The 26,031-nt window shown below is 45.3% G+C and overlaps 1 protein-coding gene across 1 annotated transcript; it reads left to right on the top strand.

Annotated features, from left to right (window-relative positions):
• Positions 1–18,106: 18,106 nt before the first annotated feature.
• SCG2 (secretogranin II) lies at positions 18,107–23,968 on the top strand. The gene is made up of 2 exons (XM_069792111.1): positions 18,107–18,213; positions 21,677–23,968. Exon 2 carries the CDS (start codon positions 21,691–21,693, stop codon positions 23,572–23,574), a length of 1,884 nt encoding a protein of 627 aa, XP_069648212.1. The 5' UTR covers positions 18,107–18,213; positions 21,677–21,690; the 3' UTR covers positions 23,575–23,968.
• Positions 23,969–26,031: the final 2,063 nt, after the last annotated feature.

The following is a 26,031-nucleotide window of genomic DNA, read 5'->3' as shown; positions in this document are numbered from 1 at the left end:
AAAGCAGCCTGGAAAGACCATTGCACTGCAGCCTACGGCAAGTGCCGGGTGAGATGAGCCCAGCCCTCTGGTTTCAGTGGTGTCCTGTGTAGCGTTATTTCCACAGGGGTGGCTTTCTACTGTTCAGTGCTGCTTAGTAACAGTGACAGAGCAACATGGTTTTCAATTGCAGTGGTGGAAAAAACCGCACATGGGAACGGAGGTTAAGGCATAGATAGAGGATTTTAAATTGCAATGGCCTCTCATTGTGAAATTAGCTGGTAATAAAAGCAAGAATTCCCCTGCTGCAAGAAACACTCTGGGTTTCACCTCTCCCCCGTCGCAGTGTTCCAACAGCAGCAACAGCAGCAATTAGTTTCTGTAACTATTGGCCCTCAGTTCTGGTAGCTTGAGAGTAGGTTGAGGCTGTTGACTGCTGAGAAGAGCTGCTCCATACACGTGAATCTGTGTGCAGCAGCATCCCAAGCATCTTTGTGTCTCTGCTGTCATCAATAGAGAAAACTATCCGAGCTAGAAACATTTTGTATCTGATAGTGTTGAGATTGTGTTCTCCTCTTGTTTGCAGGTGAGTTAACTCTGTGACCTTAACAGAGACTTGTAAGGCATTAGCATCAATCCAGATGACAACCTGCCGTGAATACAACCTTTCCTATGACATACCCGAGTGCAGTCCCTGCGTTGCTTAATCTGTCCTTAGTCAGTAATATTATGTGTGCTCCTATCAGCCAAATAGAGAAACTGCTGGAGATCTTGTTTCCCAAATGCCTTCTCCTGATGCATTTAAGACTTTTGGCTCCAGAGATCAGCTCGTGTGATAAACAAGCCGACTGCGTGCCACGTGGTGTTTTGCACTACTGCTTTTCATATGAGTCTCCATGCCACTGGACGATCTCGAGGGAGATTAACGCTGTAACAGAGGCACAAACCAATGCAGATGCTTCTGAATTGTTAGGCAGACTATTTACTGCTGTTTTGAACACGCTTTTTAACTCACCAGCAGCAAAAAGAAACTTGTGACACTGATATCTGAGCTGTTTCCTTTCACTGCTGTCAGTAAGGAGATGGAGCTTACAAACTGGGATGTTTTGGCATTTCACTAGAATGGATGGATTTGACTTGTCTGAAATACGATTTCTGTTGGCACCTATCAGAGGAAAGAGCCATTTATCTTGCGCTGTGCTAGCTGGCGTGTCACGCAGTGGGGACAGCATGTATTACTAGCCCAGCTTTGTACCTCTCCTGGCATGCGTTAATCATGCGAGTTGTGGTGGTTTGGTTATGAGCAAGTAATCCTGAGCTTGTGCTTCCAGTTTTGTTTCTGGGCAGAGACCAGCCTGGGAAACCGTAACATAAGTGCCGACGTACAAAAAAGTCCAGTAGTCCAGCGTGTGCTCCAGAGGAGAAACAAGAAGTACAGTGCTGCTCCTGGGGCTGAGGAGGGGCAGGGCTGAAGCACCAGTGCCCCAGGCTCCCTGCTGAGCCATGGTGAGAGGGCAACGTCTGCCTCTCCGCTCCTTTCTCCTTGCCTGCTTGCTGAGGTTGGAAATCAGACCACTGGCATCGCTCAGTACTGATGGGCACACTGGGAGGCAGCAAATACTCGCACCGTGTGCTCTTCCTTGGCTAGATGCTAAAGTTCTGTGTTCTTTTCGGTGTGTTTCTAGGGGCAGTTTTCACAGAGTTGAGATGCTGGAACTTAATAACATGCTTTTAAGAGAAACAAACTTAAGCCAGGATTTTTGTGGGCAGTAGGGCCATTGCAAAGTAATATGTGTGGATGAATCTGGTTGCCATTGGGGAAATGCTTGGGATTCTTTCTACCTTTCTGATTCAGATTTTGTATGCAGCTGAAGGCCTCGTGCTTTTGAGGAGCTGTGTGGTTTTGTCTCTGTAGGAGAGTCTGTGCTTCGGGCAGGTTGCAACTTCCTTTGATACTGAAACGTAACAGCAAATGGTGCATCCTGCGGGGTATGCGGGCTTTGGGTGAAGGGTGGTCCAGGGGCTGAGACGCTTCTGTGGGCTAGGGCAGACTAGGATCCGTTCTGGGTCCCCCGCAGACATCCCGTGTGAGCACATCAGGTACTTGGGGCTTAGACTCCCTGTGAAGCCACGGCTACTCGTAAAGTACTGTCCTCTCCCCTCTCCCCCTTCCCTGCTGCACCAGGGAAGAAGTACTGCAGAGGGGAGAAAGCTCCGATGCCCTGGTGATGGGTGAGGGGGATATTAGCCCCTGAGGGCACGCTGGGACCTCCCCTACGCCTGCGCCTCTGTGCCCTCCAGCCTGGGGGGACCTGAGTCAGCTCTGCTCCAGCATCCACAGGGCTGCGTTGGCACCGTGCTGGACCTGCTGCTCGGCAAATATACAACCGTACCTGCCCACAGGGATCAAATTCTCCACTTCCCATAAATTCTTTAGTTTAGGGGAAAAAATCTGGACTTGCAGATATTCATTAGGTCCAGGGGTGCTTCAGCCATGTGAATTGTGAAGAAAAAAACGGCATGTGAAATTCTAGTCACTAGAATGGGGAAATAAGAGGCAACTAGCCTAGAAATTATTGCTTTGGGCTTTTTTTTTAACCTGTTCTTGGTTAATATTTAGCCACCCCTAGCTGTGCTTGAACACAGTTGCAAACACAAAATGTGAGACAGGCGATAAGGAGTGACTGATCTTATTTTAACATCCTTTAATTAGTGCAGAAAGTAGCCTGTCGACCATATCTGAAGTGGAAGGGCTGCACACTGAAGCGTTCACTGGGATGAATTAATATGTGATTCCAGGTGAGGCTGTTTCTTTCAGTGTTGTCAACAGTGAGCCCTGGGGAGTTTGTTCTTTCAAACCGGATGACAGCTAGTGACAGATTTCTTAATATTTGTTACAGTGTTGATGCCTTTAACTGTATGGCGCATCTGGAAGAAAAGATTCACTGCTCTGAATAGCTGAACCTGGCCTTTTTGTTCCCACCAGTTTAGTGTAATGGTATAGCTTTAAAATGTAAAGCCTGTGATATGAGATTATCAGAAGTTCTTTAGTTAGACTGTAAACTGCCATGTTTTAAATTGCTTTAAATTCATTCAGCTAGAATGAACCTTAATGCCACAATGCTATGGAATGCAGAAATTTTTGCAGGTAACATCTGTACAAAACCAGAGAAAACGGTTTTTAGGCACAGTACAGGGGGCTATTCTGTCACATTTCTCATTTTTTGTGGTTTATTTTGAGCAGTTTTCTATCCTGTGAGTTGTTTCTCTTCCTACACGCCTCAAAACCTACTGAAAATTTTATGACATTTTTCATACTAAAGGGGCCTTCCAGTCTTGAATGCTTAATGCTGTGATGGGCAGGGAAACGTATCTGTTCTGCAGGGAAAGTAACCGGGAAAGTGATCTGCTGAAGTCCCTGCAGGAAATCCACGGCAGATCGGGGAAGATATGCTCTTGGTTGCCCTGCTAACCCACGTGGCCAGCCATGCTCTCAAACTTGCTATTTGGACTTGTGTGTTAAGCATCCCTTATGCCGAAAGGAAGGTTCTTTGTTACTAGGAACAAGCCCCGTCCCTAAGCAAAATGCAGGAAATTCTGGAAAGAGAAAACCCACAACTTTGGGTGGATGTGCCCTCAGATATAGTGCAATAGTGACAGAATACCCGCTCTTCCACCCAGAGCTATCTCTGTGTGCCCGTGCAGCCTCTGCAGCCAGCGTGGTAACGTGACAGACCACTGCTGCACGCTCCTAGCCAGCAAAAAAGGAGCAGAACCTGGAGCCCTGTCATAATCTTACTTGGGAAATAGCAAGAAGTCATTGTGTCTGGAAACCTTCATCGTCTGATTTATTTTCAGTCACTGGGTAAACGTATTGCTGTATTTTGTGTTACAAAGGAGAACCTGCTTTCTGTCTAGGCTCTTCCTCTCGTAGGCTGCCAAGTGTTAGCAGAGACCTAGTAAAAGCAACTCTTAGCAATGTTTCTTTCCACTGGGATGTAGATAACTGTGGAAGGATGGTTGTAGGTATTCAGGACTGCCTGTTGGACCTTAGGCTTAGGAGACACTACATACAGGCAGAAAGGCTATAATCGCCACTTAGTTTTCTTCAAAGTCTCCATCCAGTCTGAATCCCTTGGCTGGGACATTGGGTGGGTGTTGATGGAGAACAACGCTGTGCTTTGCCTTAAAAAATTAGAGAGCAATGGCTTGTTGTCCTGGCAAGTATTTCAAGGTTTCCCAGCCCAATAAACTTGGATGATATTGCAATGGAATGGCTGAAGATAGTGTTTTGCAACCATTAGTCAAACTGAAAGTTAGGTACTTTTTTACAGATACTGAAGCCAGCTCCGTTAAAAAGGCTTCCACCTCTGGCTCCAAGAAGTTCCTGGTGATGGTAACAGAGGTAATAGCTGAATTTTTTTATTCTGTCTTAAAAACTGATTTCTGTAGTATCAAGAGGGAGAAAATACTACAGAATCACATAGTTCCAGGAAAGTACATATGTAACAAATGCTAAATTGTGAGAAGGGGGCTCTGTTTGCAGATAACAGATATAATTGTTATTGAGAAAGATCAGAAGCAGCCCAAGAAATACATGACTGAAAGTGTATTTGATATTAGGCAAAGACGGTCATTGAAACCAAAAGTCTCCCATACAGATATTCAGTGCACTTCTTGTGATCTGGATCACCTAATTCTGTCTGATAAACATTACCTTTAGTCTGGGAGTGCTTTTTCCTCTCTGTCCCGTGTGAACAATTTAATTTTCCTGGCCCATTTGCAGCAGCATGTAATAGCAAAGCGTGTATCTTAAGATGCCGCACAGGGTTTTATGTCCTGCGATCCTGGCTATCAGTCACAGCTTGAAGCATTGACAATATCCAGTAATGAGGCAGCGCCATGTCGGATATAACTGGATGAGTTATTTGTAGGAAATAACTGATTTAATTTCTTTCCCTCGGTCCCTGAATGGTCTACTGTGAGGTTTTGACTGCTGGAGATCGGCGTGTGTGAAATGATAATAACTGTTTTATGCAAATAGGTTTCATGCTCTGGATTGCCTATCAGCTATTCAGAGAAATTATTTCTTATTATTTGCTATTTTGGCTGAATGACAGGCATTGCAAGTCACGTGGCGTTGAGTCTGAGCCCCGAATGAGTAGCTTCCAAACTCACATGGAGCTTTCAAGATCATCCTTCAATAGGGCCGTATTCATGCTCCCAGCATAAACCCTCCTGCAAACAGATTTGCTGTGCTTTCCTCCTCTGTACCGTGTTCTTGTCAATGTTTGTTTATTGCCAGCAAGGCAGGGGAGTGTTGCCTAGCCTCTAGGGCAATCAATTGCTTGTCTTCAGACAAAGCTTTGGGAGTACTTTTGGGCAGCATTTTCTCGATTATAAGTATGGGACACACTGGTGCAGGAAGAGAGGGTTGAGCATACGAGCAGTGGGGTAGTGGTTAATGGATGACCTGGTACGGCTTTGCTGGTGCCACAGCAGGGGGGTCGAGCCAACCCATGCCGACGGGGCTCGGGCGCTGTCCCTGCTCCCGTGGGCGGCAGCCGCCGGCACGGCCGGCCACCACGCTCGTACAGCCCAGGCTTTGTCTCTGCCCGGGAAGCATTCAACGTTTGCTGTGTTCCTTATGCAGTTTTTCAGCCAGAGGTTGTACATGAGAGCGCTAACGTCATTTGTGACAGTTGTAGCTCTAAATAGGAAATGATTAATATTTCATGATTATTTTTCTGTAAGGCATGATTTTGGGGAGAATGCATCAGTCTGACTTGCTTGAGAGAATGAGCCTGCCTTGCTTAGCTTCCAATCAAAATGTAGTCAGGCACTGCATGCTAATATACCTATATTAGATGAAAACTCTCTGGCTGTCTGACTAATGCTCTGCTGCAAATACGTCAGTACAAAAGTAAACACGTAAGTTTTAGAAACTTCTGTTTCACTTGTCAGTCTTGCAAGTTAGCTGTCTTTCTGCCTTTGTCTTGTGCACCTTCAATCTAGGTTTTAAAATAGGGCAAGAGGTCATGAGTGTCAGCCAACTGCATCAACTGCAAAATCTCTGATTCTGATCTTTCTTTTTTTCTTATTTACTTATTTTCCCTTTCTCGAGTCATAAGCAAACCTCCTTAAAATATTGCAGGATTGCACTAGAGAATAGCAAACAATCGGTCAAGGAAATGTTCTTGTATCTGTGTGTCGTGGTTTAACCCCAGCCAGCAACTAAGCACCATGCAGCCGCTCACTCACTCCCCCCCACCCATGGGGGAGAAAATCGGGAAAAGAAGTAAAACTCGTGGGTTGAGATGAGAAAGGTTTAATAGAACAGAAAAGAAGAAACTAATAATGATAATGATAACACTAATAAAATGACAACAGTAGTAATAAAAGGATTGGAATGTACAAATGATGCGCAGGGCAATTGCTCACCACCCGCTGACCGACACCCAGCCAGTCCCCGAGCGGCGATTCCCCACCCCCACTTCCCAGTTCCTAAACTAGATGGGACGTCCCATGGTATGGAATACCCCTTTGGCCAGTTTGGGTCAGATGCCCTGGCTGTGTCCTGTGCCAACCTCTTGTGCCCCTCCAGCTTTCTCGCTGGCTGGGGATAAGAAGCTGAAAAATCCTTGACTCTAGTCTAAACACTACTGAGCAACAACCGAAAACATCACTGTTATCAACATTCTTCACATACTGAACTCAAAACATAGCACTGTACCAGCTGCTAGGAAGACAGTTAACTCTATCCCAGCTGAAACCAGGACACTGTGATACAACTTTTCTGTGAATGCTATTCAAAATGTCTCAAGGTAAAATACATTGGCAAATATTTTACAGAACTTTTGATCATATGATAGTAATAGGATGGTCCCAAAGATACTGTTAATTGGCAGCTAGGCCACTGAGACTTTGACTTATGCGCTGGACTGCTCACAAGAAAGTCTACAGGAAGGCCATGGAAAGGTTGGTAAGAAAAGTGCAGCGGAAGCCGCTCTTGTCCTTTCTTCTCTGCAAGTTGTTCTGTAGAAAGACTTATGCAATATTGTAGCAGGATGCTGTTAAGTGCTGCAAATCAGGATGAAAGAAACAGGACAGATTCCTGTTTACGTATATGGTTTCTATTCTTTAATCCGGACTAAGTCAGACCAGAAGAAAATGAGACTAAAAGATGATGCATGTTCCCACAGACTAGTTATGATGGCTTAATCCTTGTGCAAATGGCAATACTGGAATATAAATAATTCACAGCAGATTCTGCTGGTCCCAGCCAGGGTTTCATTCTGTTAGACACAGTAGAGAATACTACAAAAACATGGTGAAGGAGAGTTAAGATTGCAGAAAAAACATATGTTAGGAAGTGTCAGCATTAAGGTGCCCTGTGAAATGTTAATTTAACTCCCCCCACCATGCAAGTGCTACACTTGTTCTTCATTACAGTCATGTCTACCCGTCCTATCTGTACAATGGAGTGGATATACTTGCTATAACCAAGCAAAACAAAGACTCCTGGTTCTTTCTAGGATGTTATTTTAGAGCTGGATTTGGTTTTATATCACAGCTGTTCCAGATTTTTTGATAGCCTCTAAATAAAGCAGAAAGGAATGTGTAGGAATGGCAACTACTTTGCAAGACAGCTCTACATTCGTAAGACACTTGAAAATAAGTCTTGGAGAGGAATGATTTACAACACTAGAAGTACTCTGAGACCTCACTGAGAGACGGGGTCATCTCAGAACTTTTGTCTGCAGTATCCAAGGATTCATGGACTTAGAATTGCTTTGCTTTGCTTTTTTGTCTACAAAACTTGATAAAACAACCCCTTTGGGGTATGTATAATTTTCTGCACGTGTGGGTATATACTACAGTATTTGATGATCCATCTTTTTTAAGCTAATGCAGCTGATACATCAGGCAAGACTTGCTCAGCATTCTTAAAATTCATGTTGCTTTATGAATTTAGGACTTACATCAGCACAATGCAAAGTATGAATTCAACAGCTACTCCTCAGGTCAGAGTAGTCTTCAGATAATAGGCAATATAGCCATGGGAATATACCGTGTTTATCAGTGGATTGTGGGCACCTTTGTAGATGCTGCTTTCGATGATCAATGTAGCAATCAAATTTGCAGGCTTGTTTTATGATCTGTTTGCCTGAAAATCATTGTTTGTTTGTTTGTTTGTTTCCTGGGATCTTTTCTCTTAAAGCGTCATTGTTTGGTAAAAGGAGTGGTTGGACTTGGTTGTAGTGATTATAAAAGGGAGGTTTGGTTTGGTTTTGTCTGATGCCACTGGCACAGAAAAGCTTCTGCAGTTCTTTTTGGTTTCCAAGTTAATGCTGTCTGGGTGCTGCTGACTGTCAATAGATGGTCTCTGAGCCCTGGCTGCCTAAGCAGCTGCGAGAAGTAACAACATAAACTTAGCATTAAGAATTGTCAATAGTAATTAAAAATCATGGTTAAGGGCTCTCATTCAGCAAACACTGACTGCTGCTCAAAGCACTTGGGTATGTTTTTAATTTTGTGCATAGTCCAAATTTATTTGGTCTTACTACGACTGAAGCATATACTTTGAACTCTATTGTTTTACTGCTTTTATATAGCAAATAAATGGCTGTAATTCATATACGTACTTGGTGGGTGAAAATCAGGGAACATAACTGTAGTCGTATGTATGGATTTACTTTGGGGAGCAGGTTCTGTATTTCTGCTTCCCTGCAGGTTAATCGTGCTGGGATTTGCTCTGTTATGCTTCTCACTTCAACTTATTTTTCCTAAGATTTCTCTTATATTGTAAGCCTCGTTTCATACATTTAATATCACTGTTCATCAGCCTAATTACCCTTTGGACCCACCTCTTTGGCACAGACCCTGAAAGAGAGACTCAGTATTCCTGCCTCAGCTCCTGCACCATCTGGTCTTTCTAGTTCAGAGCCTCTGGCCGTGGTCTCCAGAGGAGCGTACGTCTTCTCAGCTGTGCTGGCTCACGTGTTGCAGCTGCATCACTGACAACTGAACTGCTGCTTTTGCTTCCCAGTTTCTGCTGCGTCTCCTCATGTGTTACAGTTCTTCCTTCCCATTTCTTCCTGTTCTGTACGGAATACCTCCATTCTACAAAAAATAAAATGAGATGGGAACTGACATTCTTCACAGTGCCTAGCAGCGAGAAAGGAGATCCTTCCACAGGAGCTCAGGGAGGACCGCTTCTATGCAGGACCAAGTCTGTACCCAGCGGCCGCTGCCAGGTCCTTGCAGAAGAGAGGATGAGGAATGAGAAAAGGACCTTCGTGCACCAGGGTGAAAACCAGCCAGTGGCGGCTTGTACAAACAGCCCCGGGGCCGGGACAGTTTCTGCAGCTGTAGCCCGAGAGAGACGCCAAGCAGCAGCAGTATGATGCGGTGTGGAGCACGATGTACCTCTGCTGCAGCAGGCGACAGCACATCAGGAGAAGCTGAGAAGACACCACTGCAACAAACATATGTGGTCATGACTTCCTGATGAAAAGCAAGCAACATCAGCCCCGAAGGGTTGTGTTTGGTTTTGTTTGTTTATTTTTCGCATAACAGTATTGTGAAACAGTTCTGTAAAATTGAGAAGCTCACCAATATTACATCTGCAACAGATGGTGAAAACCTCCCTGCACGGACAAGTAATCCATTTAGTTCTTCAGACAAGATCTCCAGTGCCAGATGTAGTATCTGGCCTTTTGATTCAGCTTTGAGATACAGGAGTGGAAAACCGCAGCCAGCCAAACTCCCTGTTGACCCCATACCTACACAGGACCATATGCAAGCCATGCTCTAGGTAAGGCTGACAGTAATTCCTTGCAGTGCTTTGCGACCTGATTTTGAACAGCTGCAATGAATTGCTTCTGCCTTGAATTTCAAACAGTTTATTTTGGGTGAACCAGAACACTTCTGTGGGATCCAGCATCATGCCGAATGCAGTAGCTGCAGATGACAGGATACCTGTCATTTTTTGGAGTATGGCCACCGAGTCCTTGGGGGATGCAGCTTGCATTTGTGAGCAGCTCCTGGGCTGTGCTTTTCTGTGTGTGCAGACCTGCTGCTGGTGGGATGGACCCCAGGGTGATGGTTTGCAGCACAGTGGCAGTGCAGCAGCAGGACTGCTTCAAAAGAAAGTTAAGAGCTACAAGTCTGGTGGAATATGTATCATGCCAAGCAGGACCCTCGGGGCTGGGAAGGGCACTCAGTCCTTCTCAGGCACTTACCAGCAAGGTGTATCAGACAGAAAGAATCTGCCTTGGGGGAAAATCGCAGCATTTTCTCCTGATTATATGGATTTTACTTGCCAGTCAAAGCTCTCAGAGCTGAGAGAGAGATGCAAGACTGCTATCTAAAAGAGTTTGGGGGTCCAAGCAAATGTTCTTCCCAGCTTGCAGAGTTGTTACTAGTTGGCATGTAGATTGCAGCCTCTTTGGGGAAACAATGCCGCCGCTCACATTTTGACTTTTGCTAGAGAAGGAAGCAGCCCGCCTAGCACTTTTTTCCTAGCCCAAGAGACCTTTTCAGGATTGAGTGATAAGAAAAAGCAAATTATAGATGTTAAGGGAACTCTTAATCTTTTCAGTGGATGGACGGGTTGTGCCATGTCCCCAGCTGTACCCACCCTCTGGCTCCCACCCCATCCCATGCTGGATGGAGCATGGTGGCTTCTCTGTGTGCGCTTACGCAGGGTGGCAGCTTGCCGCTCCTGGCTCGCCTTGTTTGATTCCTCTGTCTCTTGTAGTTCAGAATACGCCTCCTGCACATCTGGGCAATGGCATTAAATCCTCACCGTCCGGGGAGTGTCTCTGCCAGTTGATAAATGGGCCAGGCTGGAGTTTTGCTCGGCTGTACAAGCCGTGGGGCACGCCTGACCACAGCCCTGCTGCTTGAAGCAGCCAGGCTGGCCAGGCAGGAGGCTGGTGCAAGGCTGGGAGGTAAATGATTAACCCTGTATCTCTTCTACTTTTTGCACCCACGTTCTGGACTTGCCTTGATCCTACAATCACTAAACTAGTGAAGCTGCCGTTGAAGCCAGCCAACTCTCCCTGGCTGTATATCCTGAAATTCAAAGTCAGTGCAGTTCAACCCTGAAAATATAAGCTCTCTGCTTTAATGCTGATGTGGCAAATGTTAAATAGCTATAACCACAGGGGATGATAGGAATTTGTGCTCTCATTTTGATGCAATCGCTCATGTTTACATTGAATTAACTTTTAATTTAGTATACATTTTAAAAAAATGGCATGACATGAAGTGGTTCTGCCTTGTCCACACAATCAGTTTGCCCTCTTCTTGGTAGAAGTCGTCTCCAGGGAGAAATTCTGTAACATTGGCTCTGTGCTGTGCCTTGCACTGAGTCTCTTTTTTCTATTTTTGTCACATTCGTGACCAAATGCTGAATTTGATTTTGACCCAGATCTATATAAATTACTGTAGCAATAGGGTTGGAACCTATGTAGGCACATACTTAATAAGCAAAGAAGGACAAACCTATGGCCACAAAAGAGGCTGTAATGGCACCGGTGAAACTAATGACACTAGCAAAGACAATGCAAGAGAAAACTGTAATAATGTTTCATGGCAGGGAAACAGAGCATGGCTTCTTGCCCTCCCAGCTTTAGCAGATAGATTCGTGCATGCTGCGTTGCTAAAGCACCCGTTGCCCTAACGGCTTGGGGGTGGAAGAACATTTGCCCACATGAACTAATGCAAGCATGCTAGTTCATGCTTTGAGAACAGTTGGATTCTCAAAAAAAAAAAAAAGAGTAAGAACAGGAGTGTTAATTTTGGGGTGGCAATTTTGCTCCTCTGAGTCCTATCCTGTGTTGTCAGATGAGGCAGCAGATAATGAAACGGAGGATTTTCTGCCAGAGACAGGGACATCCAAAATCACTGAGCTTTTTCATGTCTATGAGTAACTAATGTGAAAATTAATGAGGCTTTAATGCAAGTAAGGGATAGAAGTGGCTTAGCCCCAAGATCATGAAGTTTCTGCAGAGCAGAATTACTGAAATGATTTAGCAGAGGACTAAATAATGTAACTAACCTTATGCACAGCTGTGAAATCACTTCTATCTGTCTATTTAAAATGAAAAATCACACAAGTGTGTGTACAGATCACTGTTGTGCCAACTTTTTTCACTCCCATGTAAAACCTTTGTGTTCTTCCATGAAAAAACATCACTGAAGGTCAATCTTGGCTGACCCAAATACCCCAAGGTGGCCAATACCCCAGGTCGGACCAGCCAAGGAGCTTGACACAGGCAGGTGGCACTCACCCGGGAAAGCAGAGGCAAACCGGTTTTGCTGTCTGCTGGTGCTGGTTGTTGCCACAGCTGCTCTGAAGGGCTTGGAGGTTTCGGGTAAGTAATCTCCAATGATTTTGGGTGAACCTCTGTAGTTTCTCCAACTGCCAAGCCATGGTTGCTTTGTCTCCTTCCCCCGTGAGCCAGCAGTGGGGAGCAGCGCAGCTCCTCAAAAAGATACGACCTGGTTATAAGCGATCATCGTTTCTTCTTGACTCAACTTTGGCAAAGGAAAGCTGGCTGGGGCTGGAGTGCGGGCTGCATCTTCTGTATCCGAACGATGCTAGAAGTTGCCGGGTCACACGAAGTCTCATGGCTGGTGCATCGTTAAAGCAGCTTGTGAGCAGCAAAACTTTCCTGAGCACCATGAGCCCCGCTGCTGAGCTCCTCTGGGTGTCAAGGAAAGGGGAGCCTGCCCCACGCTAATTAAAACTCTTTTCTCAACTTCTCCTTGGCAAGGTGCAAAGAAATCCTCTGTTCATGCTCAACAACTAAAAATAAATCCTATTTTGGGTTTCAGAAGCAGCCGCATGACTAAAATGAGCCGTTCAGTTTCATTCATGTTTGCTGTCTATTAATCTGTTCTCCTCACCCTCAGCAGGGTATGACTCAGGGCTTCGCATTGTCTTCCTCCCTAAACTATCTGTGTTTTGACTTTAAATTCTGCCGTCTGACGCAAAGCAGTGCTGAAATCATGACAGTTTGATCCAGCCAGCTCCCAGGAGGCTCTTGATCTTTACTGGCTGGTAAATGTAGCACTCAGAACAGCCATGCAGAGCAGATATTGGTATTTTTACACCAAATGTTGGTAAGCAGATGTCACAGGCTTGTGAAGAGCCTTGAAACTCCACGGAAGAAAATATGTGAGTATGTATGTGGGGGAGGCCTGGAGATAAAAATAGTTCCGTAGTTATATGAGAAGACATATATTCCTTAATCTGTTGGGGTTCTGCTATTCCTGGTCATGGTACTCAAACTGGAGGCTGCACTGGAACAAGTATAACAGCAAACTTTCCCTGTCGATTCATCTGCTGCTTTTACATGCTCCTTCCAGAGGAGGCTTCTCTCCTCCTCTAGCCCTAGCTGAGCTGATAGGTCCCATGCACTTGCCATGAGCCGAGGGTCTGTGCTACGTGGTGGACCCCAATTATCCCAAGCTTCAGGCATCCTATAGTTAAGTGTAGGTCATTGGGCAGGGAGGGAGGAACAGTGAGGCCGCAGGTCTGGGCTCCTCCGGCAGTCACTGGGGAAAACGAGGTGACAAAGCCCTGGGGTAAGACTCACAGGCAGGCATGGCACAGCTGAGCCATAGGTGACCCCAGCCCCGGTGCAGGAAGGCTGAGCTGCGGAGCCGCTGTAGGCGCAGGGCAGTGCTTTCCATTGCAAACCACCGCCGATTTGAGTTTGCCGTGAGCGGTTGCAGGCGAGTGGCTGGACCAGGGTGGCTGCTGTAGGCAGGCTGGTGGGGGTGCATGGAGGGAGACCCTCCGAGGTGCCCTCAGCAAGGCTGCCGCGCCATCCTGGCCACCCCGTCGGGCCGGGATCCTGCACAGAGGGGCCGCTCCCCCCCAGCATCAAGGAAGCCTCATGCGTGTGGAGTGCTCGGACCTCAGATGGAGCAGGGTGGGTAAGGGAAACCCCACCCGTGGCATGAGAGGCTTGCGCTGAAATAGTGACACTTGCAAGGTTGTTGGTATGTCCGTGTTGCAAAGGTGGCCATACGCTCATGTCTCGGAGGCAGCAGTCAAATCTTGCCCTAAGGCTCCTCTTCCTAATTCATTTTTTTCACACGCAGGCAGCCTGAAATCCTGAACACGTAAATGTTGGGTAAAAGGATTTGGGTGTTTGGGGTTTTTTTTGTTCTTAGCAAAATCTGTTCTTGAAATGTCCCTACGGAGTGAGTAGCAAACCTTCAGGGAGGCGTGTCGGTCAGGCTGGCGTTGAACCTACTTAATCTCATTGGAGTGTGGAATAAAGCCCAGTGATCTATGGCCACCAGACGCTTGCCTTGACATCCATGCTTTTAAAGGACTGTGGTTACAAACTGCAAAGCCCTTACTTTTCCTTACAATGTTATATTTCCCCCCCCCCCTTACAGCTTTGCTAATGAAATTTGAGCCATTTATTATGTACTAAATTTAGGGAGGCCAAAAATATTTGCATACAAATACATTTGATCTTTGAAGCATGCAAAATGAGCACAAAATAACAAGTCTAATGTTGGCCACAAGCAGAGTTCAAGTATTTTAAAATTAAAATAATTTAAAAGAATCGATATCCTGTGATGGCAGATGAACTTTTTCTGAGGAAAGGAAACCTCTCCCTTCTCATTACATACAGAATAAATGCAGATATTCAAGTCAGATATGGACTGAATTTTAAATGTGGCAGTGACACTTATTCTGCAAGAAATGCCATGTCTGTAATGAATTGTAAACTATTTTTAGTTGCCACTGGAAACGGAGGAAGGAGGGGGAAATAATCAATATTGACACAACCCTGCTTTATTTTTAAGCAGTACTGATCTTTGGTGACACCAATTAGAGGAGGAGAGAGCTAGAGCTGAAGTGAACGGCACAAACTGCAAACTATTTCGGTGTTTAGAAAAGAGCTACAACTGCCAGACAAATGTGCTGCCTGCTGCTGTGCATTCCTGCTGGGATGGTCATAGCATTAAGATCATTGTTTCATCCTCTCGTGTGAATGGGGCGTGTGTGGTGGGAGGCTGGTGTCACCGGGAGACTGTGGTCCATGAATGGTGGTGGTTCTTGCCACCATCACCCCACCAGTGCTGGTGCTGTCCCGGGGACTGGGCACAAGGGGAACGACACTAAGCCCCACATCAGAGCTTGCTACCTCCTGAAGTCAAGTTGTCTGACTTTTGTCCCTCCATTAACTCTAGGGATGATGATCGTCCAGCTGGGTATGACACAACACAGTGGGCTGGAGTCCTCTTGTCTCTGTTTGCTGCAGTGAAGTTCCCCCACCCACCCCATGCCCTCTTTCTTATATGAAATGAAATAAAACTCTCTGAAGCTTTACTTTTAAGTTAGCATGCAAGATGCAGGGTTGATTGATAGATTAACTTTTAGCTTCTCATGATGCATAACTCTATAAAGGAAGAGCATGTGACAGGGCAAGCTGTTCAGAGAAACCACTCTTTATTGCTGGTCTGTCCCCAGGATCCACCAAAGGATGCAGCATGGTCAAAATGTGCTCAGAAAAACAAGATGACCAAGCTACTCTGGTTAAACAGTTGACATTGAACTAGTTCTAATGCAATTTCCTAAAATTCAGAGAGGGCGTGATGTGATCTTACTCTTGTGTAAAATGCCATGGAACTTCCAATGACAGAACAGATCAAATTTTCTGTTGCATGACTCATTCTGAGGAAAAGAATGCCATACACTCAATATGACAAAAAAAAGTACATTCACTAAGGCCCTCCTTGTAGGACTGTGCGGATGCAATCAATCATAAGCACAAAGTCTAGGCAACACTTTTTGATGTGGAGTAAAATTGACAGCTGAATTGTGGATACCCTTCGGTAAATTTTATCCACTGAACCCAAAACAGCCACAGCAGAGACCTAAGCCAAGTGTCTGCCTGACTTCACACGCTGTAAATCTCAAGTGAGTGGTTAAGGAGCAGAGGAAGGAATCGTGCTGATGTGCCAATTAATCTGGATTGTCTGAAATACGCACTGATGCTGAAGATCAGGGATAGATGGATGGGGGGCCAGCAGGATGATTTCATGGGAGAGAATTTGCTAGATAAATGTTAGGCGTTTGGTGGCAGAAAGCACAAAACAAGACTCTGTTGGAAATACCTGCAGAGGCACAAGAAAATTCCTGAAAAATCTAAATTGAGCCTTTTTCTTGGGTTTTCGGGGGCTTCTGGTTTTGGGTTTCTGTTTTGTTTTGATCACAATGACTATTTTCTCCACGGACTAAGGTGTATTAGCAATAACAATGTCTGCAGCTATATGTTTTGTGGGCATGCAGAGCCTTGCTGAAGGGGGATGTGGTGTTCAGCAATACAGTTCCCAGCTGCCTGGGGGGAACTTGAACCTCCCTTTCTGCTTACTGGAGCAGATGTCTTCCTGTTTCCCTTCTTCAGGGATGCTATTATGGGTCCTAATGTAACTTCTCTTTTGGCTCTTTTCTTCCTGGGTGCAGTGATGAAAGCGAGCATTTTGGATGGTATCTGGGGCCTGAATAAAGCCGCTGCTGAAGAGTTTCAGCACAAAAACCGGTCCTATATTTCACTCATAACTCTATGTGATGTGAAATGAGAGGCTTCCATATCTCCATTTCAACTACAACAAATGCAGCAAAGATAGTCCTTTTGTCTGTTCATGGCTGCAATTATTTCTACCTTGCTGTTCTTACGACAATATAATTTTGTAACATTTATTGGTTTGGAAGGTACAGTCATCCTAGTTTTTTGCATTTTCTGCTGTAAAAGGTCAAAATTGTCAGGTAAGATTTATTTGGGGGGAAAAGTAGTCCTTATTTAAAAGCCAAAGTAAAACAACCTTTCTGGAATAGAAAGGAAGCAGCAGGAACGAGCTAAAACCCAGAGCAGCAGCTGAAGCAACGTGTTACATTTCATGTGTTCTGATTTATGGCCCAGTGGTTTTTACTCACCCTAGTGATCTAGGTGTGCAGGCGCCGGCCTTTTTGCGTGCAGAGTGCTGAGAATGGAGTTAAAACTGCACGGGCATGGCCAGCAGTGCCTGGCAGTGGTGCCGTAGGCGGGTAGTCCCGCTCCGGCTGCATCTGCAGCCGTGGGAGCGGGGTGAAGCCCGGAGCGTGGCAGCAGGGCCCCGGTCCCATGCCGCAGCCACCGGCAGAGCCCTGCAGGAGTGGGGTGCTCGCCCCCTCCTGCACCGCTGCCCACGCGCCTTTTGCCTTATCTTTCCCCGACATGCTTCAGTTTTTCCATCTATCTATGTCTCAGGCATACAATGGAGGGGTTTCATTCCCCAACTCAGCCCTCCCCTCCTCCCTGGGAGAGCCCAGCCCTCAGTAGGACGCTCTAGTTGGTGCAGAGCTCCTGGGCCTCCCGCGCCTGACGACGAGGCCACGGATGCCGGGAATTGTCCTTACCCTGTCACAAAGCCAGAACCGTGCTACAATGGCTCATTCGGTGGATGAAAAAAAGTGAAAAATCCACACACAGACTAGCTGTTGAAAGCCCAGCTCCCGCAAAAGGCACGGGCACAGCGAGGCGCGCCCCGGTGCCCACACGCACGCGCCGACCTTCGCGCCCCGGCACGCAGTCCTCCTCGCGCTTGGCTCGCGCTCACCTCCGTCCCCGTGCGCCCTCGCCGCGCTCCTGGCCGGCACACCGGGCTGTGTGCCCCTGCTGCGGCGCGGCCCTCACCTCCACCCGAGTCGGTGGTCAGCTTCATAAAGTTCCCCCTCCCCGCCCCTGGGCTGTGGGGCCGAGGAGCAGAAGGCGCTGGCTGTTCCCTGCCCGTTTCTTTTCCTTCCACCCCGTTTTTCCGTTTCCGCCCTCTTTCTACCTTTCCCCCTCTTTTCTCTTTTCTCCTGTTTTGGGGGCCTGTTTTCTTCTTTCCCGTTCTCCCCTTTTTTCTTTTTTTTGCCCCTTTTTTGTCGCGTGCCCCCCGTCCCCCTTTTAATTTATTTGCCCCTTTGAACACCCGCTCCTTGGCGGGGGTGGTGGGGGGTGTTGCTCCTCAGCCTGCCCCCGGGGAGGGTCCCGCCGGCCACCCCCTCGCGACCCCCCCCTTTCCGCCGGCGCGGCCCGGCCGAGGCTCCGCCGCCCGGGCGGGGCGTGGCGGCGCGGCTGACGTCAGGCGCGGCGAGGGCGGTATAAGCGGGCGCTGTCCGGGTGCTGAAGGCGGCGGCGGCGGCGGGAGCGGCGGGAGCGGCGGCGGCAGGTAGGGGCTGCGCCGGGCTCCGCGGGGCGGCCGGGGCGAGGTGGGGTGGCGGGGCGGCTGGGGAACCGACCCTTGCGCCGCCTGCCCTCGGCTGCCCGGCGGGCGTCGGCCGCCTGCCGGGTAGGAACCCGCAACCGAAAGGCGAGAGGTGAAGCGCGACGGCGGGTTAGGGCAGAAAGTGGATGGGGTGGCAGCCGATGTGTGCAAGGACACACGTGTCTATTAAGGATGGACCTATAATTACCATGTATCTGAAATATCTGTGTCTTACCAGCATCGTTCGTGGCCGAAGCTGGGAAGCGTAGCGTTTCTGTTCGCAACTGGGTTCGGTCGCGCTGGCTCGCCGACGTGGCACTTCAGCCGCGTCAAAATACAGGAGGAGAGGTTACCTTGGGTGCAAACACAGTCTGACTAACTCGCCAGATGTATACTTATACAAACGGTCATGATAGTCACTCAGAACTGCTTGGGGTTTGGGTTTTTTCCCCCTCTCCTCGCCCCGTCGTTATCTTGTTCGCGTTTTGAGTCCCTCGCACAGGGTAAAGGGTTAGATATGCTTTAAACAAAAGCAGATTTACTGCGGTCATGTTATTTATTGCAAACATAAAAGGGAGGAAGAGTGCGTGATATATTTCTTTGTTTTCCTTGTGGAAAACTGCTGTCGGATTCCCCCTCAGACTCTCAGGGCAGGGACTCATCTATAGGAAAGCTTATGAGTTTTCAACACAAATTTTCACTGGAAACATTACATTCATATCAGAGACAACTGCTGAGAGAGATCGAGAGAGAAAATTACTGCTACCATGGAAACATCCCAGAAGGGACATTTATTTTTTTGTCTGTTTTGGGGGGAACTTCTGTCAGTCTGTATTGCCTTTGTACGTGTTGTTAAATTGCAAACTCGATTGCCTCATCTTGCAAATAGGAACTTCCACGTTTGCTGGCCAAAAGATGATTTTCCTGTTTGTTAGGTGCTAATAGAGGAGAAAATATGCTCCCCATCTAGGCTAGCTTGACAATTATCCATCTGTAGACAAAACAGCCATTTTAGCATATTGTCCTTAGAGAGGCACAGAAGAGAATATTTTGCTATAGATCCTAAAGGTAGTCTAAAATGTCCTCTGTTTTCCAAAAAATAGGGAATTAAAGTCTGAAAGACTGGGGAGGAGTCCTCTTACCCTAGATAACGCAGTATATTTAATGACAAGGCTTTATGACCTGAACTCAAAGCTTTTAAAAGACATCATTCCCAAATCCATTTGACAAGGCTTTCAAGTATCATCTAGCAATAAACTAGAAGTGAAAATTGATCTAGAGACAAATGCACCCAAAATATTTAGAGAGGAGCCAATGACCTGTTATTCCTGCAAAGGAAATAGCCAGTTGAGCACCATCCTTGTGGAACACTAAACAAAACTTTGCCTGGCCACGCGCAATTTGATTTTAACGGGATGCTGATGACTCTTACAAAGGCTGTAACAATACATAATTGTGTGCAGTGAGGGAGGTTGAGTTCCTGGTCTCTGTGAGTGGGAGGTGCCTGGCAGATAATTATGGAACAACTCTCCCTTCCCCCACCCCTCGGAAAGGACCGTTTCTCATGCACTAATCAAACTAACTCTGTTAATAACCACTCTCTCTGCTGGAAAAGAAAGTCTTAACTTCATTTATTTGCTACAATAAGCAGGAAAGTGCTTTTTTTTTCATGGAGATATACATTTAGGTACAGGACTAGTGCCTTTTCTGTGACAGAAAATGAAGCGATGTGTTGGCTTTGTTTCAGGGCAAACTCAGATCTGGAGGGTGGGACCTTCTTATCAGCTCTTCTGAACTAATCCTTTGTGAAATCAATGCTCAAACATATCCAGGCTTGAGTAGTCAGAAATGTTTGGGGAAATAGTTTGCTAGTATGGCTGTTAGCTTGCCCAGGCATACTGAGGGGGAAAAAGCAGGTCTCCGAACTGATACTGCTTTAATTATTTAGTTAAGTCACATTATGATAGGAACAAAAACTGAGCAGAAAAATCTACAAGTGAGCTGAAATGAGCATATTCACGCTCACTTTCTACATACAGCAGTGGGTAAATAGTGGTATACATAGCTCTTTCAGTCTGCCATGAATCACCAATGTCTCAACAGGATGCTTTTACCAAGCCAAAAACCAAAGGAACCGAAATAGGTCAATTAATTGAAGAGGTTTCTATCTTTATCTTTTCTTTCTCATTATTGTACTTCACCTGTTAATGTAACTGGATCAGAAAAGAGTCTAATCTGTCTCATGGCCCCAGCATATCAGTGCCCGAGCATCTCCTAGGAAATGAGTGGTGGCAATTTTTCCCTTCACTGGGTGGAGGGTGCTCAGCTCCCTGCATGACTGGGCTTGTGCAGCTGTATCCTCATAGGCAGCAGTGCTGTAATCTTCTTAATTCAGTTGGAGGCATATTTTTCCCACTTCTGTTCCAGAGTTTATTGTTGGCTGGCGTAAGCTGGGCAGACTGACTAGACTTGGGCTTTTACTGATCTATTCTAAGTGAATTTAGCTCACTTTTGCCAATGGTCACGTTTCTGCCTGTCCTGGGACCTGATTCAATTTCTGCTGAAGTCATTGAATGAATGAAATCACCACTCAGAACCTACCTACTCGAGCTCATTTCCAAGATGGGTTTTAAAGGATTCAGTAAAATGATATTGTTCCTTTAGGATAAACTGTAGTTTGTCCGTCTTATAGGGGATCATTGCCCATAGGGAAATGGTTCACTCATAGAGCCTCTTAACTAAAATTCACCTGTAATACAAATAATGTATTTTTTTAATGAAAGAGCAAAAAAGGAAGTAATAACACTAACAGTAATGACAGAAATAAACTTCCAAGTCATTTTATATGCCATGTTCTCCACTTCATTATATTAATTTTATTGCAGTCTAGCACCATTCAGCAGTATGACCCTGGCATGAAATTAGATGCCCTATGGAACAATCTCAAAAAAGAATTCCGTATGTAGTTTTAATATTAATATTTTGAGCGGCGTTTAAATATATGGATATACTGATTTTACCATTTGAAGCCTTCCTTTTCATAATCAAAATGACATTGAGATTCCTCTATGGGCATTTCACCAGCTATACAGCTTTGTATTTTATACTTTGGTGCTGCCGTTGTTGGAAAACTGATGTACAGTGAGCATAGAGATAAGAAATTTCTAGCATAGGAAACCAATAGTTCCTAGTAAACTGAGGAATCATAGGAAAGATTCAGAAAAATCTCAGATTTCCACCACAATATATGGCTTCCATGTACGAGTTATATTAGCTTTATATAACTATAAAAAGTATGTGTAGTACTGGTGGTATTCTTCATTATGAGTTCCAGTTTAAAATAACAAGCTCTATTTTATTTCTCAGTTTCCTAAGTCTGTCTCCATATGTTAACAGCTTCTTTTTTCTTCTTCTTCTTTATTTCAAGGAAATACTTTAAATATGGCAGAAACTAAAACCTTCCAGCTTGGAGCAGCCTGCACTCTCACCTTTTTCTTTGTCCTAATCTGTTGGGTTGATGCAGCTTCCTTCCAGCAGCATCAGCTGCTTCAGAAAGATCCAGACTATGTAATGAAAAACTTACAAAGGTTCCCAAATCCCGATATGATCAAAGCTTTGGAATACATAGAAGATCTTCGCAAGCAAACTAACAAGGGAGAAAGCAGCCCTGATTACAACTCTTATCAAAGTGTCCCGTATCTCCTGCAACAGAAAGAAAGCAAAGATCAGGTTCACCTACCAGATAATGTAAGGGATTCTTTGCCTGAAGATGAGTCCCAATGGGTTAAGGTAATGCTGGAAGCCTTGCGGCAAGCTGAGAAAGAGTCAAAAGCTGGCCCAAAGGAGAATAAACCTTTTGGTCTGAGTCCAGATAACAACTTTGCAGCTGGAGTAGCTGATGATTATGAGGCTTACAAGTGGCCTGAGAGGTGGCAAAAATATCTCAAAATGCCACTTGGGCACTATGAAGACAGTTCAAGAGACAGTCCTTTCAAGCGTACTAATGAAATAGTGGAAGAGCAATACACACCCCAAAGCCTTGCTACGTTGGAGTCTGTGTTTCAGGAGTTGGGGAAGATGGCAGGAGCTAATAACCACAAGAAAGAAAGGCTGGATGAGGACCAGAAATTGTATACAGATGATGAAGATGATGTATATAAAGTGAATAACATTGCCTATGAAGATGTAGTTGGAGGAGAAGATTGGAATCCCATAGAGGAAAAAGTGGAAAGTCAAACCCAGGAAGAGATAAAAGATAGCAAAGAGGAAATCGATAAACATGAAGAGGAGATTGATGACGAAATGAAAAGATCAGGGAAACTCGGCTTACTTGAGGATGAAATAAGAAGAGACAATAAAGATCAAATGTCAGAGGATGTTTCAAAGCTAATGAATTATTACCTGAAGAGGCTGATTGGCGGTGCTGGGAATAGGAAATTAAGGACTGGAGGAGAACTTGAGGAAAAAAGAGCACCCACATTTTTGGATAAGCAACTCGATCCTCAGTCTATAGCTCAGCTGATAGAAATCTCAAGGAATTTACAAATTCCTCCTGAGGATTTAATAGACATGTTGAAAGCTGGAGAAAAAAAGCAGCTTCAGAGTGAAAGGTTGGAAGCTGAGCCAGAAGTAGAATTCCCAGAAGACCTCGACGCCATCGTTGAAACCAATCTAGGACAGAGCGATATATTTAAAAATAATGTAAACTCTAAAAATGGGTACATGAAGCAGCCTCTTAATGTTATTCCAGAAAATCTACCTGAAGACCTCAATATTGAAGATATTGTCAGTCTTCTGGGAACTGACAACTTAGCTAATCAGAATCCCTCCTACTTACTAAATCGTCTTAATCAAGAAAATGATTTGCCGAGACTGTCTTACATTCCCAGAAGATTGAAAGGACACCCACTTCCTAAAGCTGCCTGGATGAATGATTTGGAAAGGCGACAAATGGAGTATGAGAAACTGAACGAGAAGGACGAAGAGCTGGCCGATTACTTGGCAAAGGTGTTGGCAAAATATCCTGAAGTAATCAATATGAACCAGATGAAACGAGTCCCACTTCCAGCTTCTGAGAGCGACCTGCAGGAGGACGACCGGCTGGAGCAGGCCATCAGAGAGCACCTGAGCCGGCTGGGGCCACAGGAGGCCGCGAAGTTGGCTTCGCTCAGCAAAAGGCTTTCCATGGCCGGGGAAACCGACGACACGCAGAACAGGCAGTATCTGGATGAGGATATGCTAGCAAAGGTGCTAGAGTATCTAAAACAGGAGAAATCAGAGCTTGAAAGAGATCACATTACTAAACGGGCAATGGAAAATATGTAGTTGTTCCCCAAATATTATTTCTCTTCAATGTGTTGACTTCTCTCCCAATTCAGTTGTGATTTATTCCCACTCTCCCACTAAACAACCTATGGTAGACTACTTACCATTGAACAGTCTGCATATCTTTCTCAGAGCTGTTATATTGTTTATTGATATATATGTTATAAATTATGGGGCAAACAACAAATTGCTTCGAGTGTTTTAAGAAACAATTTAATGAAATCAAGTAAAACTATAATATGTAAACAAATGACCTTCGCATTGTTAATAAAACATGATAAATGAAGAGTGACAATTATAATTTGAAATTTTTAAGATTAATTGGATTATTTTGTTACTGTCTGTAGTGGTTTTTGTGGAGTATCAAATAAAAAAATAAAGCATTATATATATAGTTTTATTTACAAGGTTTTTTCTATTCAGTGTTTTATTGTTGATGAATAAATTATTTCTGGACAAGAGACTGTGTTTCTTTGTGGCAGTTGATAAAGTCATACTAATTTGAAACGGAAACATACATTTTTACTTCTACGGACAACTCTTCTGCAGTCTGTCATTTTACCGTAGAATAAGTTGGTAGCATATACTGCTGGTTTTGCTGGCTATAAGATCACTGACTGGCATTATCTTTAAGAGCAGTGCGTACCTGAAGAGCTTGCTGAAGTCAACCGGGGCAGTAAATGCATTACCTATAGTGAAAACCGGGCCCCGCTTAATTAATGGTTACGTATCTCCTGGCAGCGGGAGGAAGATAAATGTTCTGTCCAGCTAAGACAGATTCTGTGATGAAGTTCTAAAAAAATACAAAATTGAACCTTTGTGTGTGAGTAGCAGCAGCTCTGGGAAGCTCCGATGAAGTAGAGGGGAAGCCCTGCAGATGGGTTCCTCGCCCTCTCTCACAATGGCTACCACGAAGAATGAGGCAGGCTCCAAGGCAAGGCAAGCAGAGAACTCACCCTGTAGGTAACATCACGTTTTTGTCTAATAAAAATATTATTTCCCATGTCATGAAATGGCTGTTACGTGTATACATAAGTATACGCAGAGCCTTTATTATTCAGTAGATTACCTGGACACTTGAAATGTCTCTTGAGCTCCTGTTAAGACGTGCAGTGGATGTTCTGGAAAAGCTCCGGCTCTTTCACGGAAGGAGATGTGCTTGTGTAACTCTGTGAGTCAGACATGGTTTTCACTAGGACAGCTCAGGCATAAGCATTTCCAGGATTATAGTTTTAAAGTGGTTTTCCTTGTGGTATTCTTCAGCAGCTCATCTCTGCTAAGTGGGGTGGGGATGATTTTTGGTGAGGCAATGTCTGATGAAGCAAAGTACAAAGGGTGCAGAAATAAGACTTCATCGTCAGTGTCACCATTACCCTGAGCAATCATCGCAGACGACAGTTCAGTCAGAGCTCTTGCTTTGGGCCACAGCAAAATCCTTCAGTTCCCTGTTACTTGGATGAGTCAAAATATTAAACATAAAATTGAAAAAATACCACAGTTAAATTCAGTTCTGTACCCTAAAGGACAAACCTGTTGCCGTTCAAGATGCACTTGCTTGTGACACTGGGAACTTGGAATCATTGTATTTTATTCAAAACAAAATTGTGCTTTAAACAAATAAGTTTTTTTATCACCTTGATTCCTAATACTATTATTCTCCCTGGTCCTAATACTGCTCCTGCAATCCTCATAGTCCAGAAAATTTTCTTTCGGTCAAATCAGTAACATTTAATACTTAAATACGTAATATGTAAAAGTGGGGAAGAGTAATAAAAGCAAGAGTACTCAGACTTAAATGAATGTTTGCTGGTTTCAGTGAACAAGTTTCACAATTTTATATTTGCCTTCCAAGATCATATTTTAACAGGAGACTTTACTTAGTGCCCTTATTCACATACACGCACAGAGCCAAAGCCTAACTCCATAGCCAACTTGCTAGACACTTTTTTCCAGGGCTGTAGTTAAATGCCTTTTTTTTTTCTTTTCTTAGGGGAGAAAAGAATTAACTCACATAAATATTTTCATAAAAGGATATAATGGGCAGCCAGAGAAGCACAAGGTTGTGTGAAGGCCTGAGATGCTTGGCTGGCGCAGGCACTGTGCCGCAGGTGACAGATGCTGGGAGGGGACTCAGCACGCGGCTGGCTCTCCTGGGCGTAGTAAGGGCATTTTTCCCACCACTTCATCGCATGCACCAGGTGAGGAATGGTTTGTCAATCTCTGCAGAATATCTCTCCCAGAAGAAGGGGTTTTTTTGGAAAGGATGGCTGCTCAGACTCTGCTGCCATCCAGGGACAACGGCTCCTCGGGAGCAGGCTGCTGTCCCATGGCTGAGCTCAGCGAGGGACCGAGGGCTCTGTGATGATGACACAGAAGGACTTGTGCTCCTGCAGCCTCCCAGGCATGGGGATCTCATCTCCCGGACGTGGCTGCAACCTGCGTGCTGCAGCGTGGGGC

The sequence above is a fragment of the Haliaeetus albicilla genome, chromosome 9 (assembly GCF_947461875.1).
Source record: "Haliaeetus albicilla chromosome 9, bHalAlb1.1, whole genome shotgun sequence".
NCBI lineage: Eukaryota > Metazoa > Chordata > Aves > Accipitriformes > Accipitridae > Haliaeetus > Haliaeetus albicilla.
This window is presented reverse-complemented; position numbering and strand designations above follow the sequence as displayed.

Bases quoted from the DNA above. Each gene is read 5' to 3' on its own strand.
- SCG2 (XM_069792111.1), top strand. From the start codon at position 21,691: ATGGCAGAAACTAAAACCTTCCAGCTTGGAGCAGCCTGCACTCTCACC.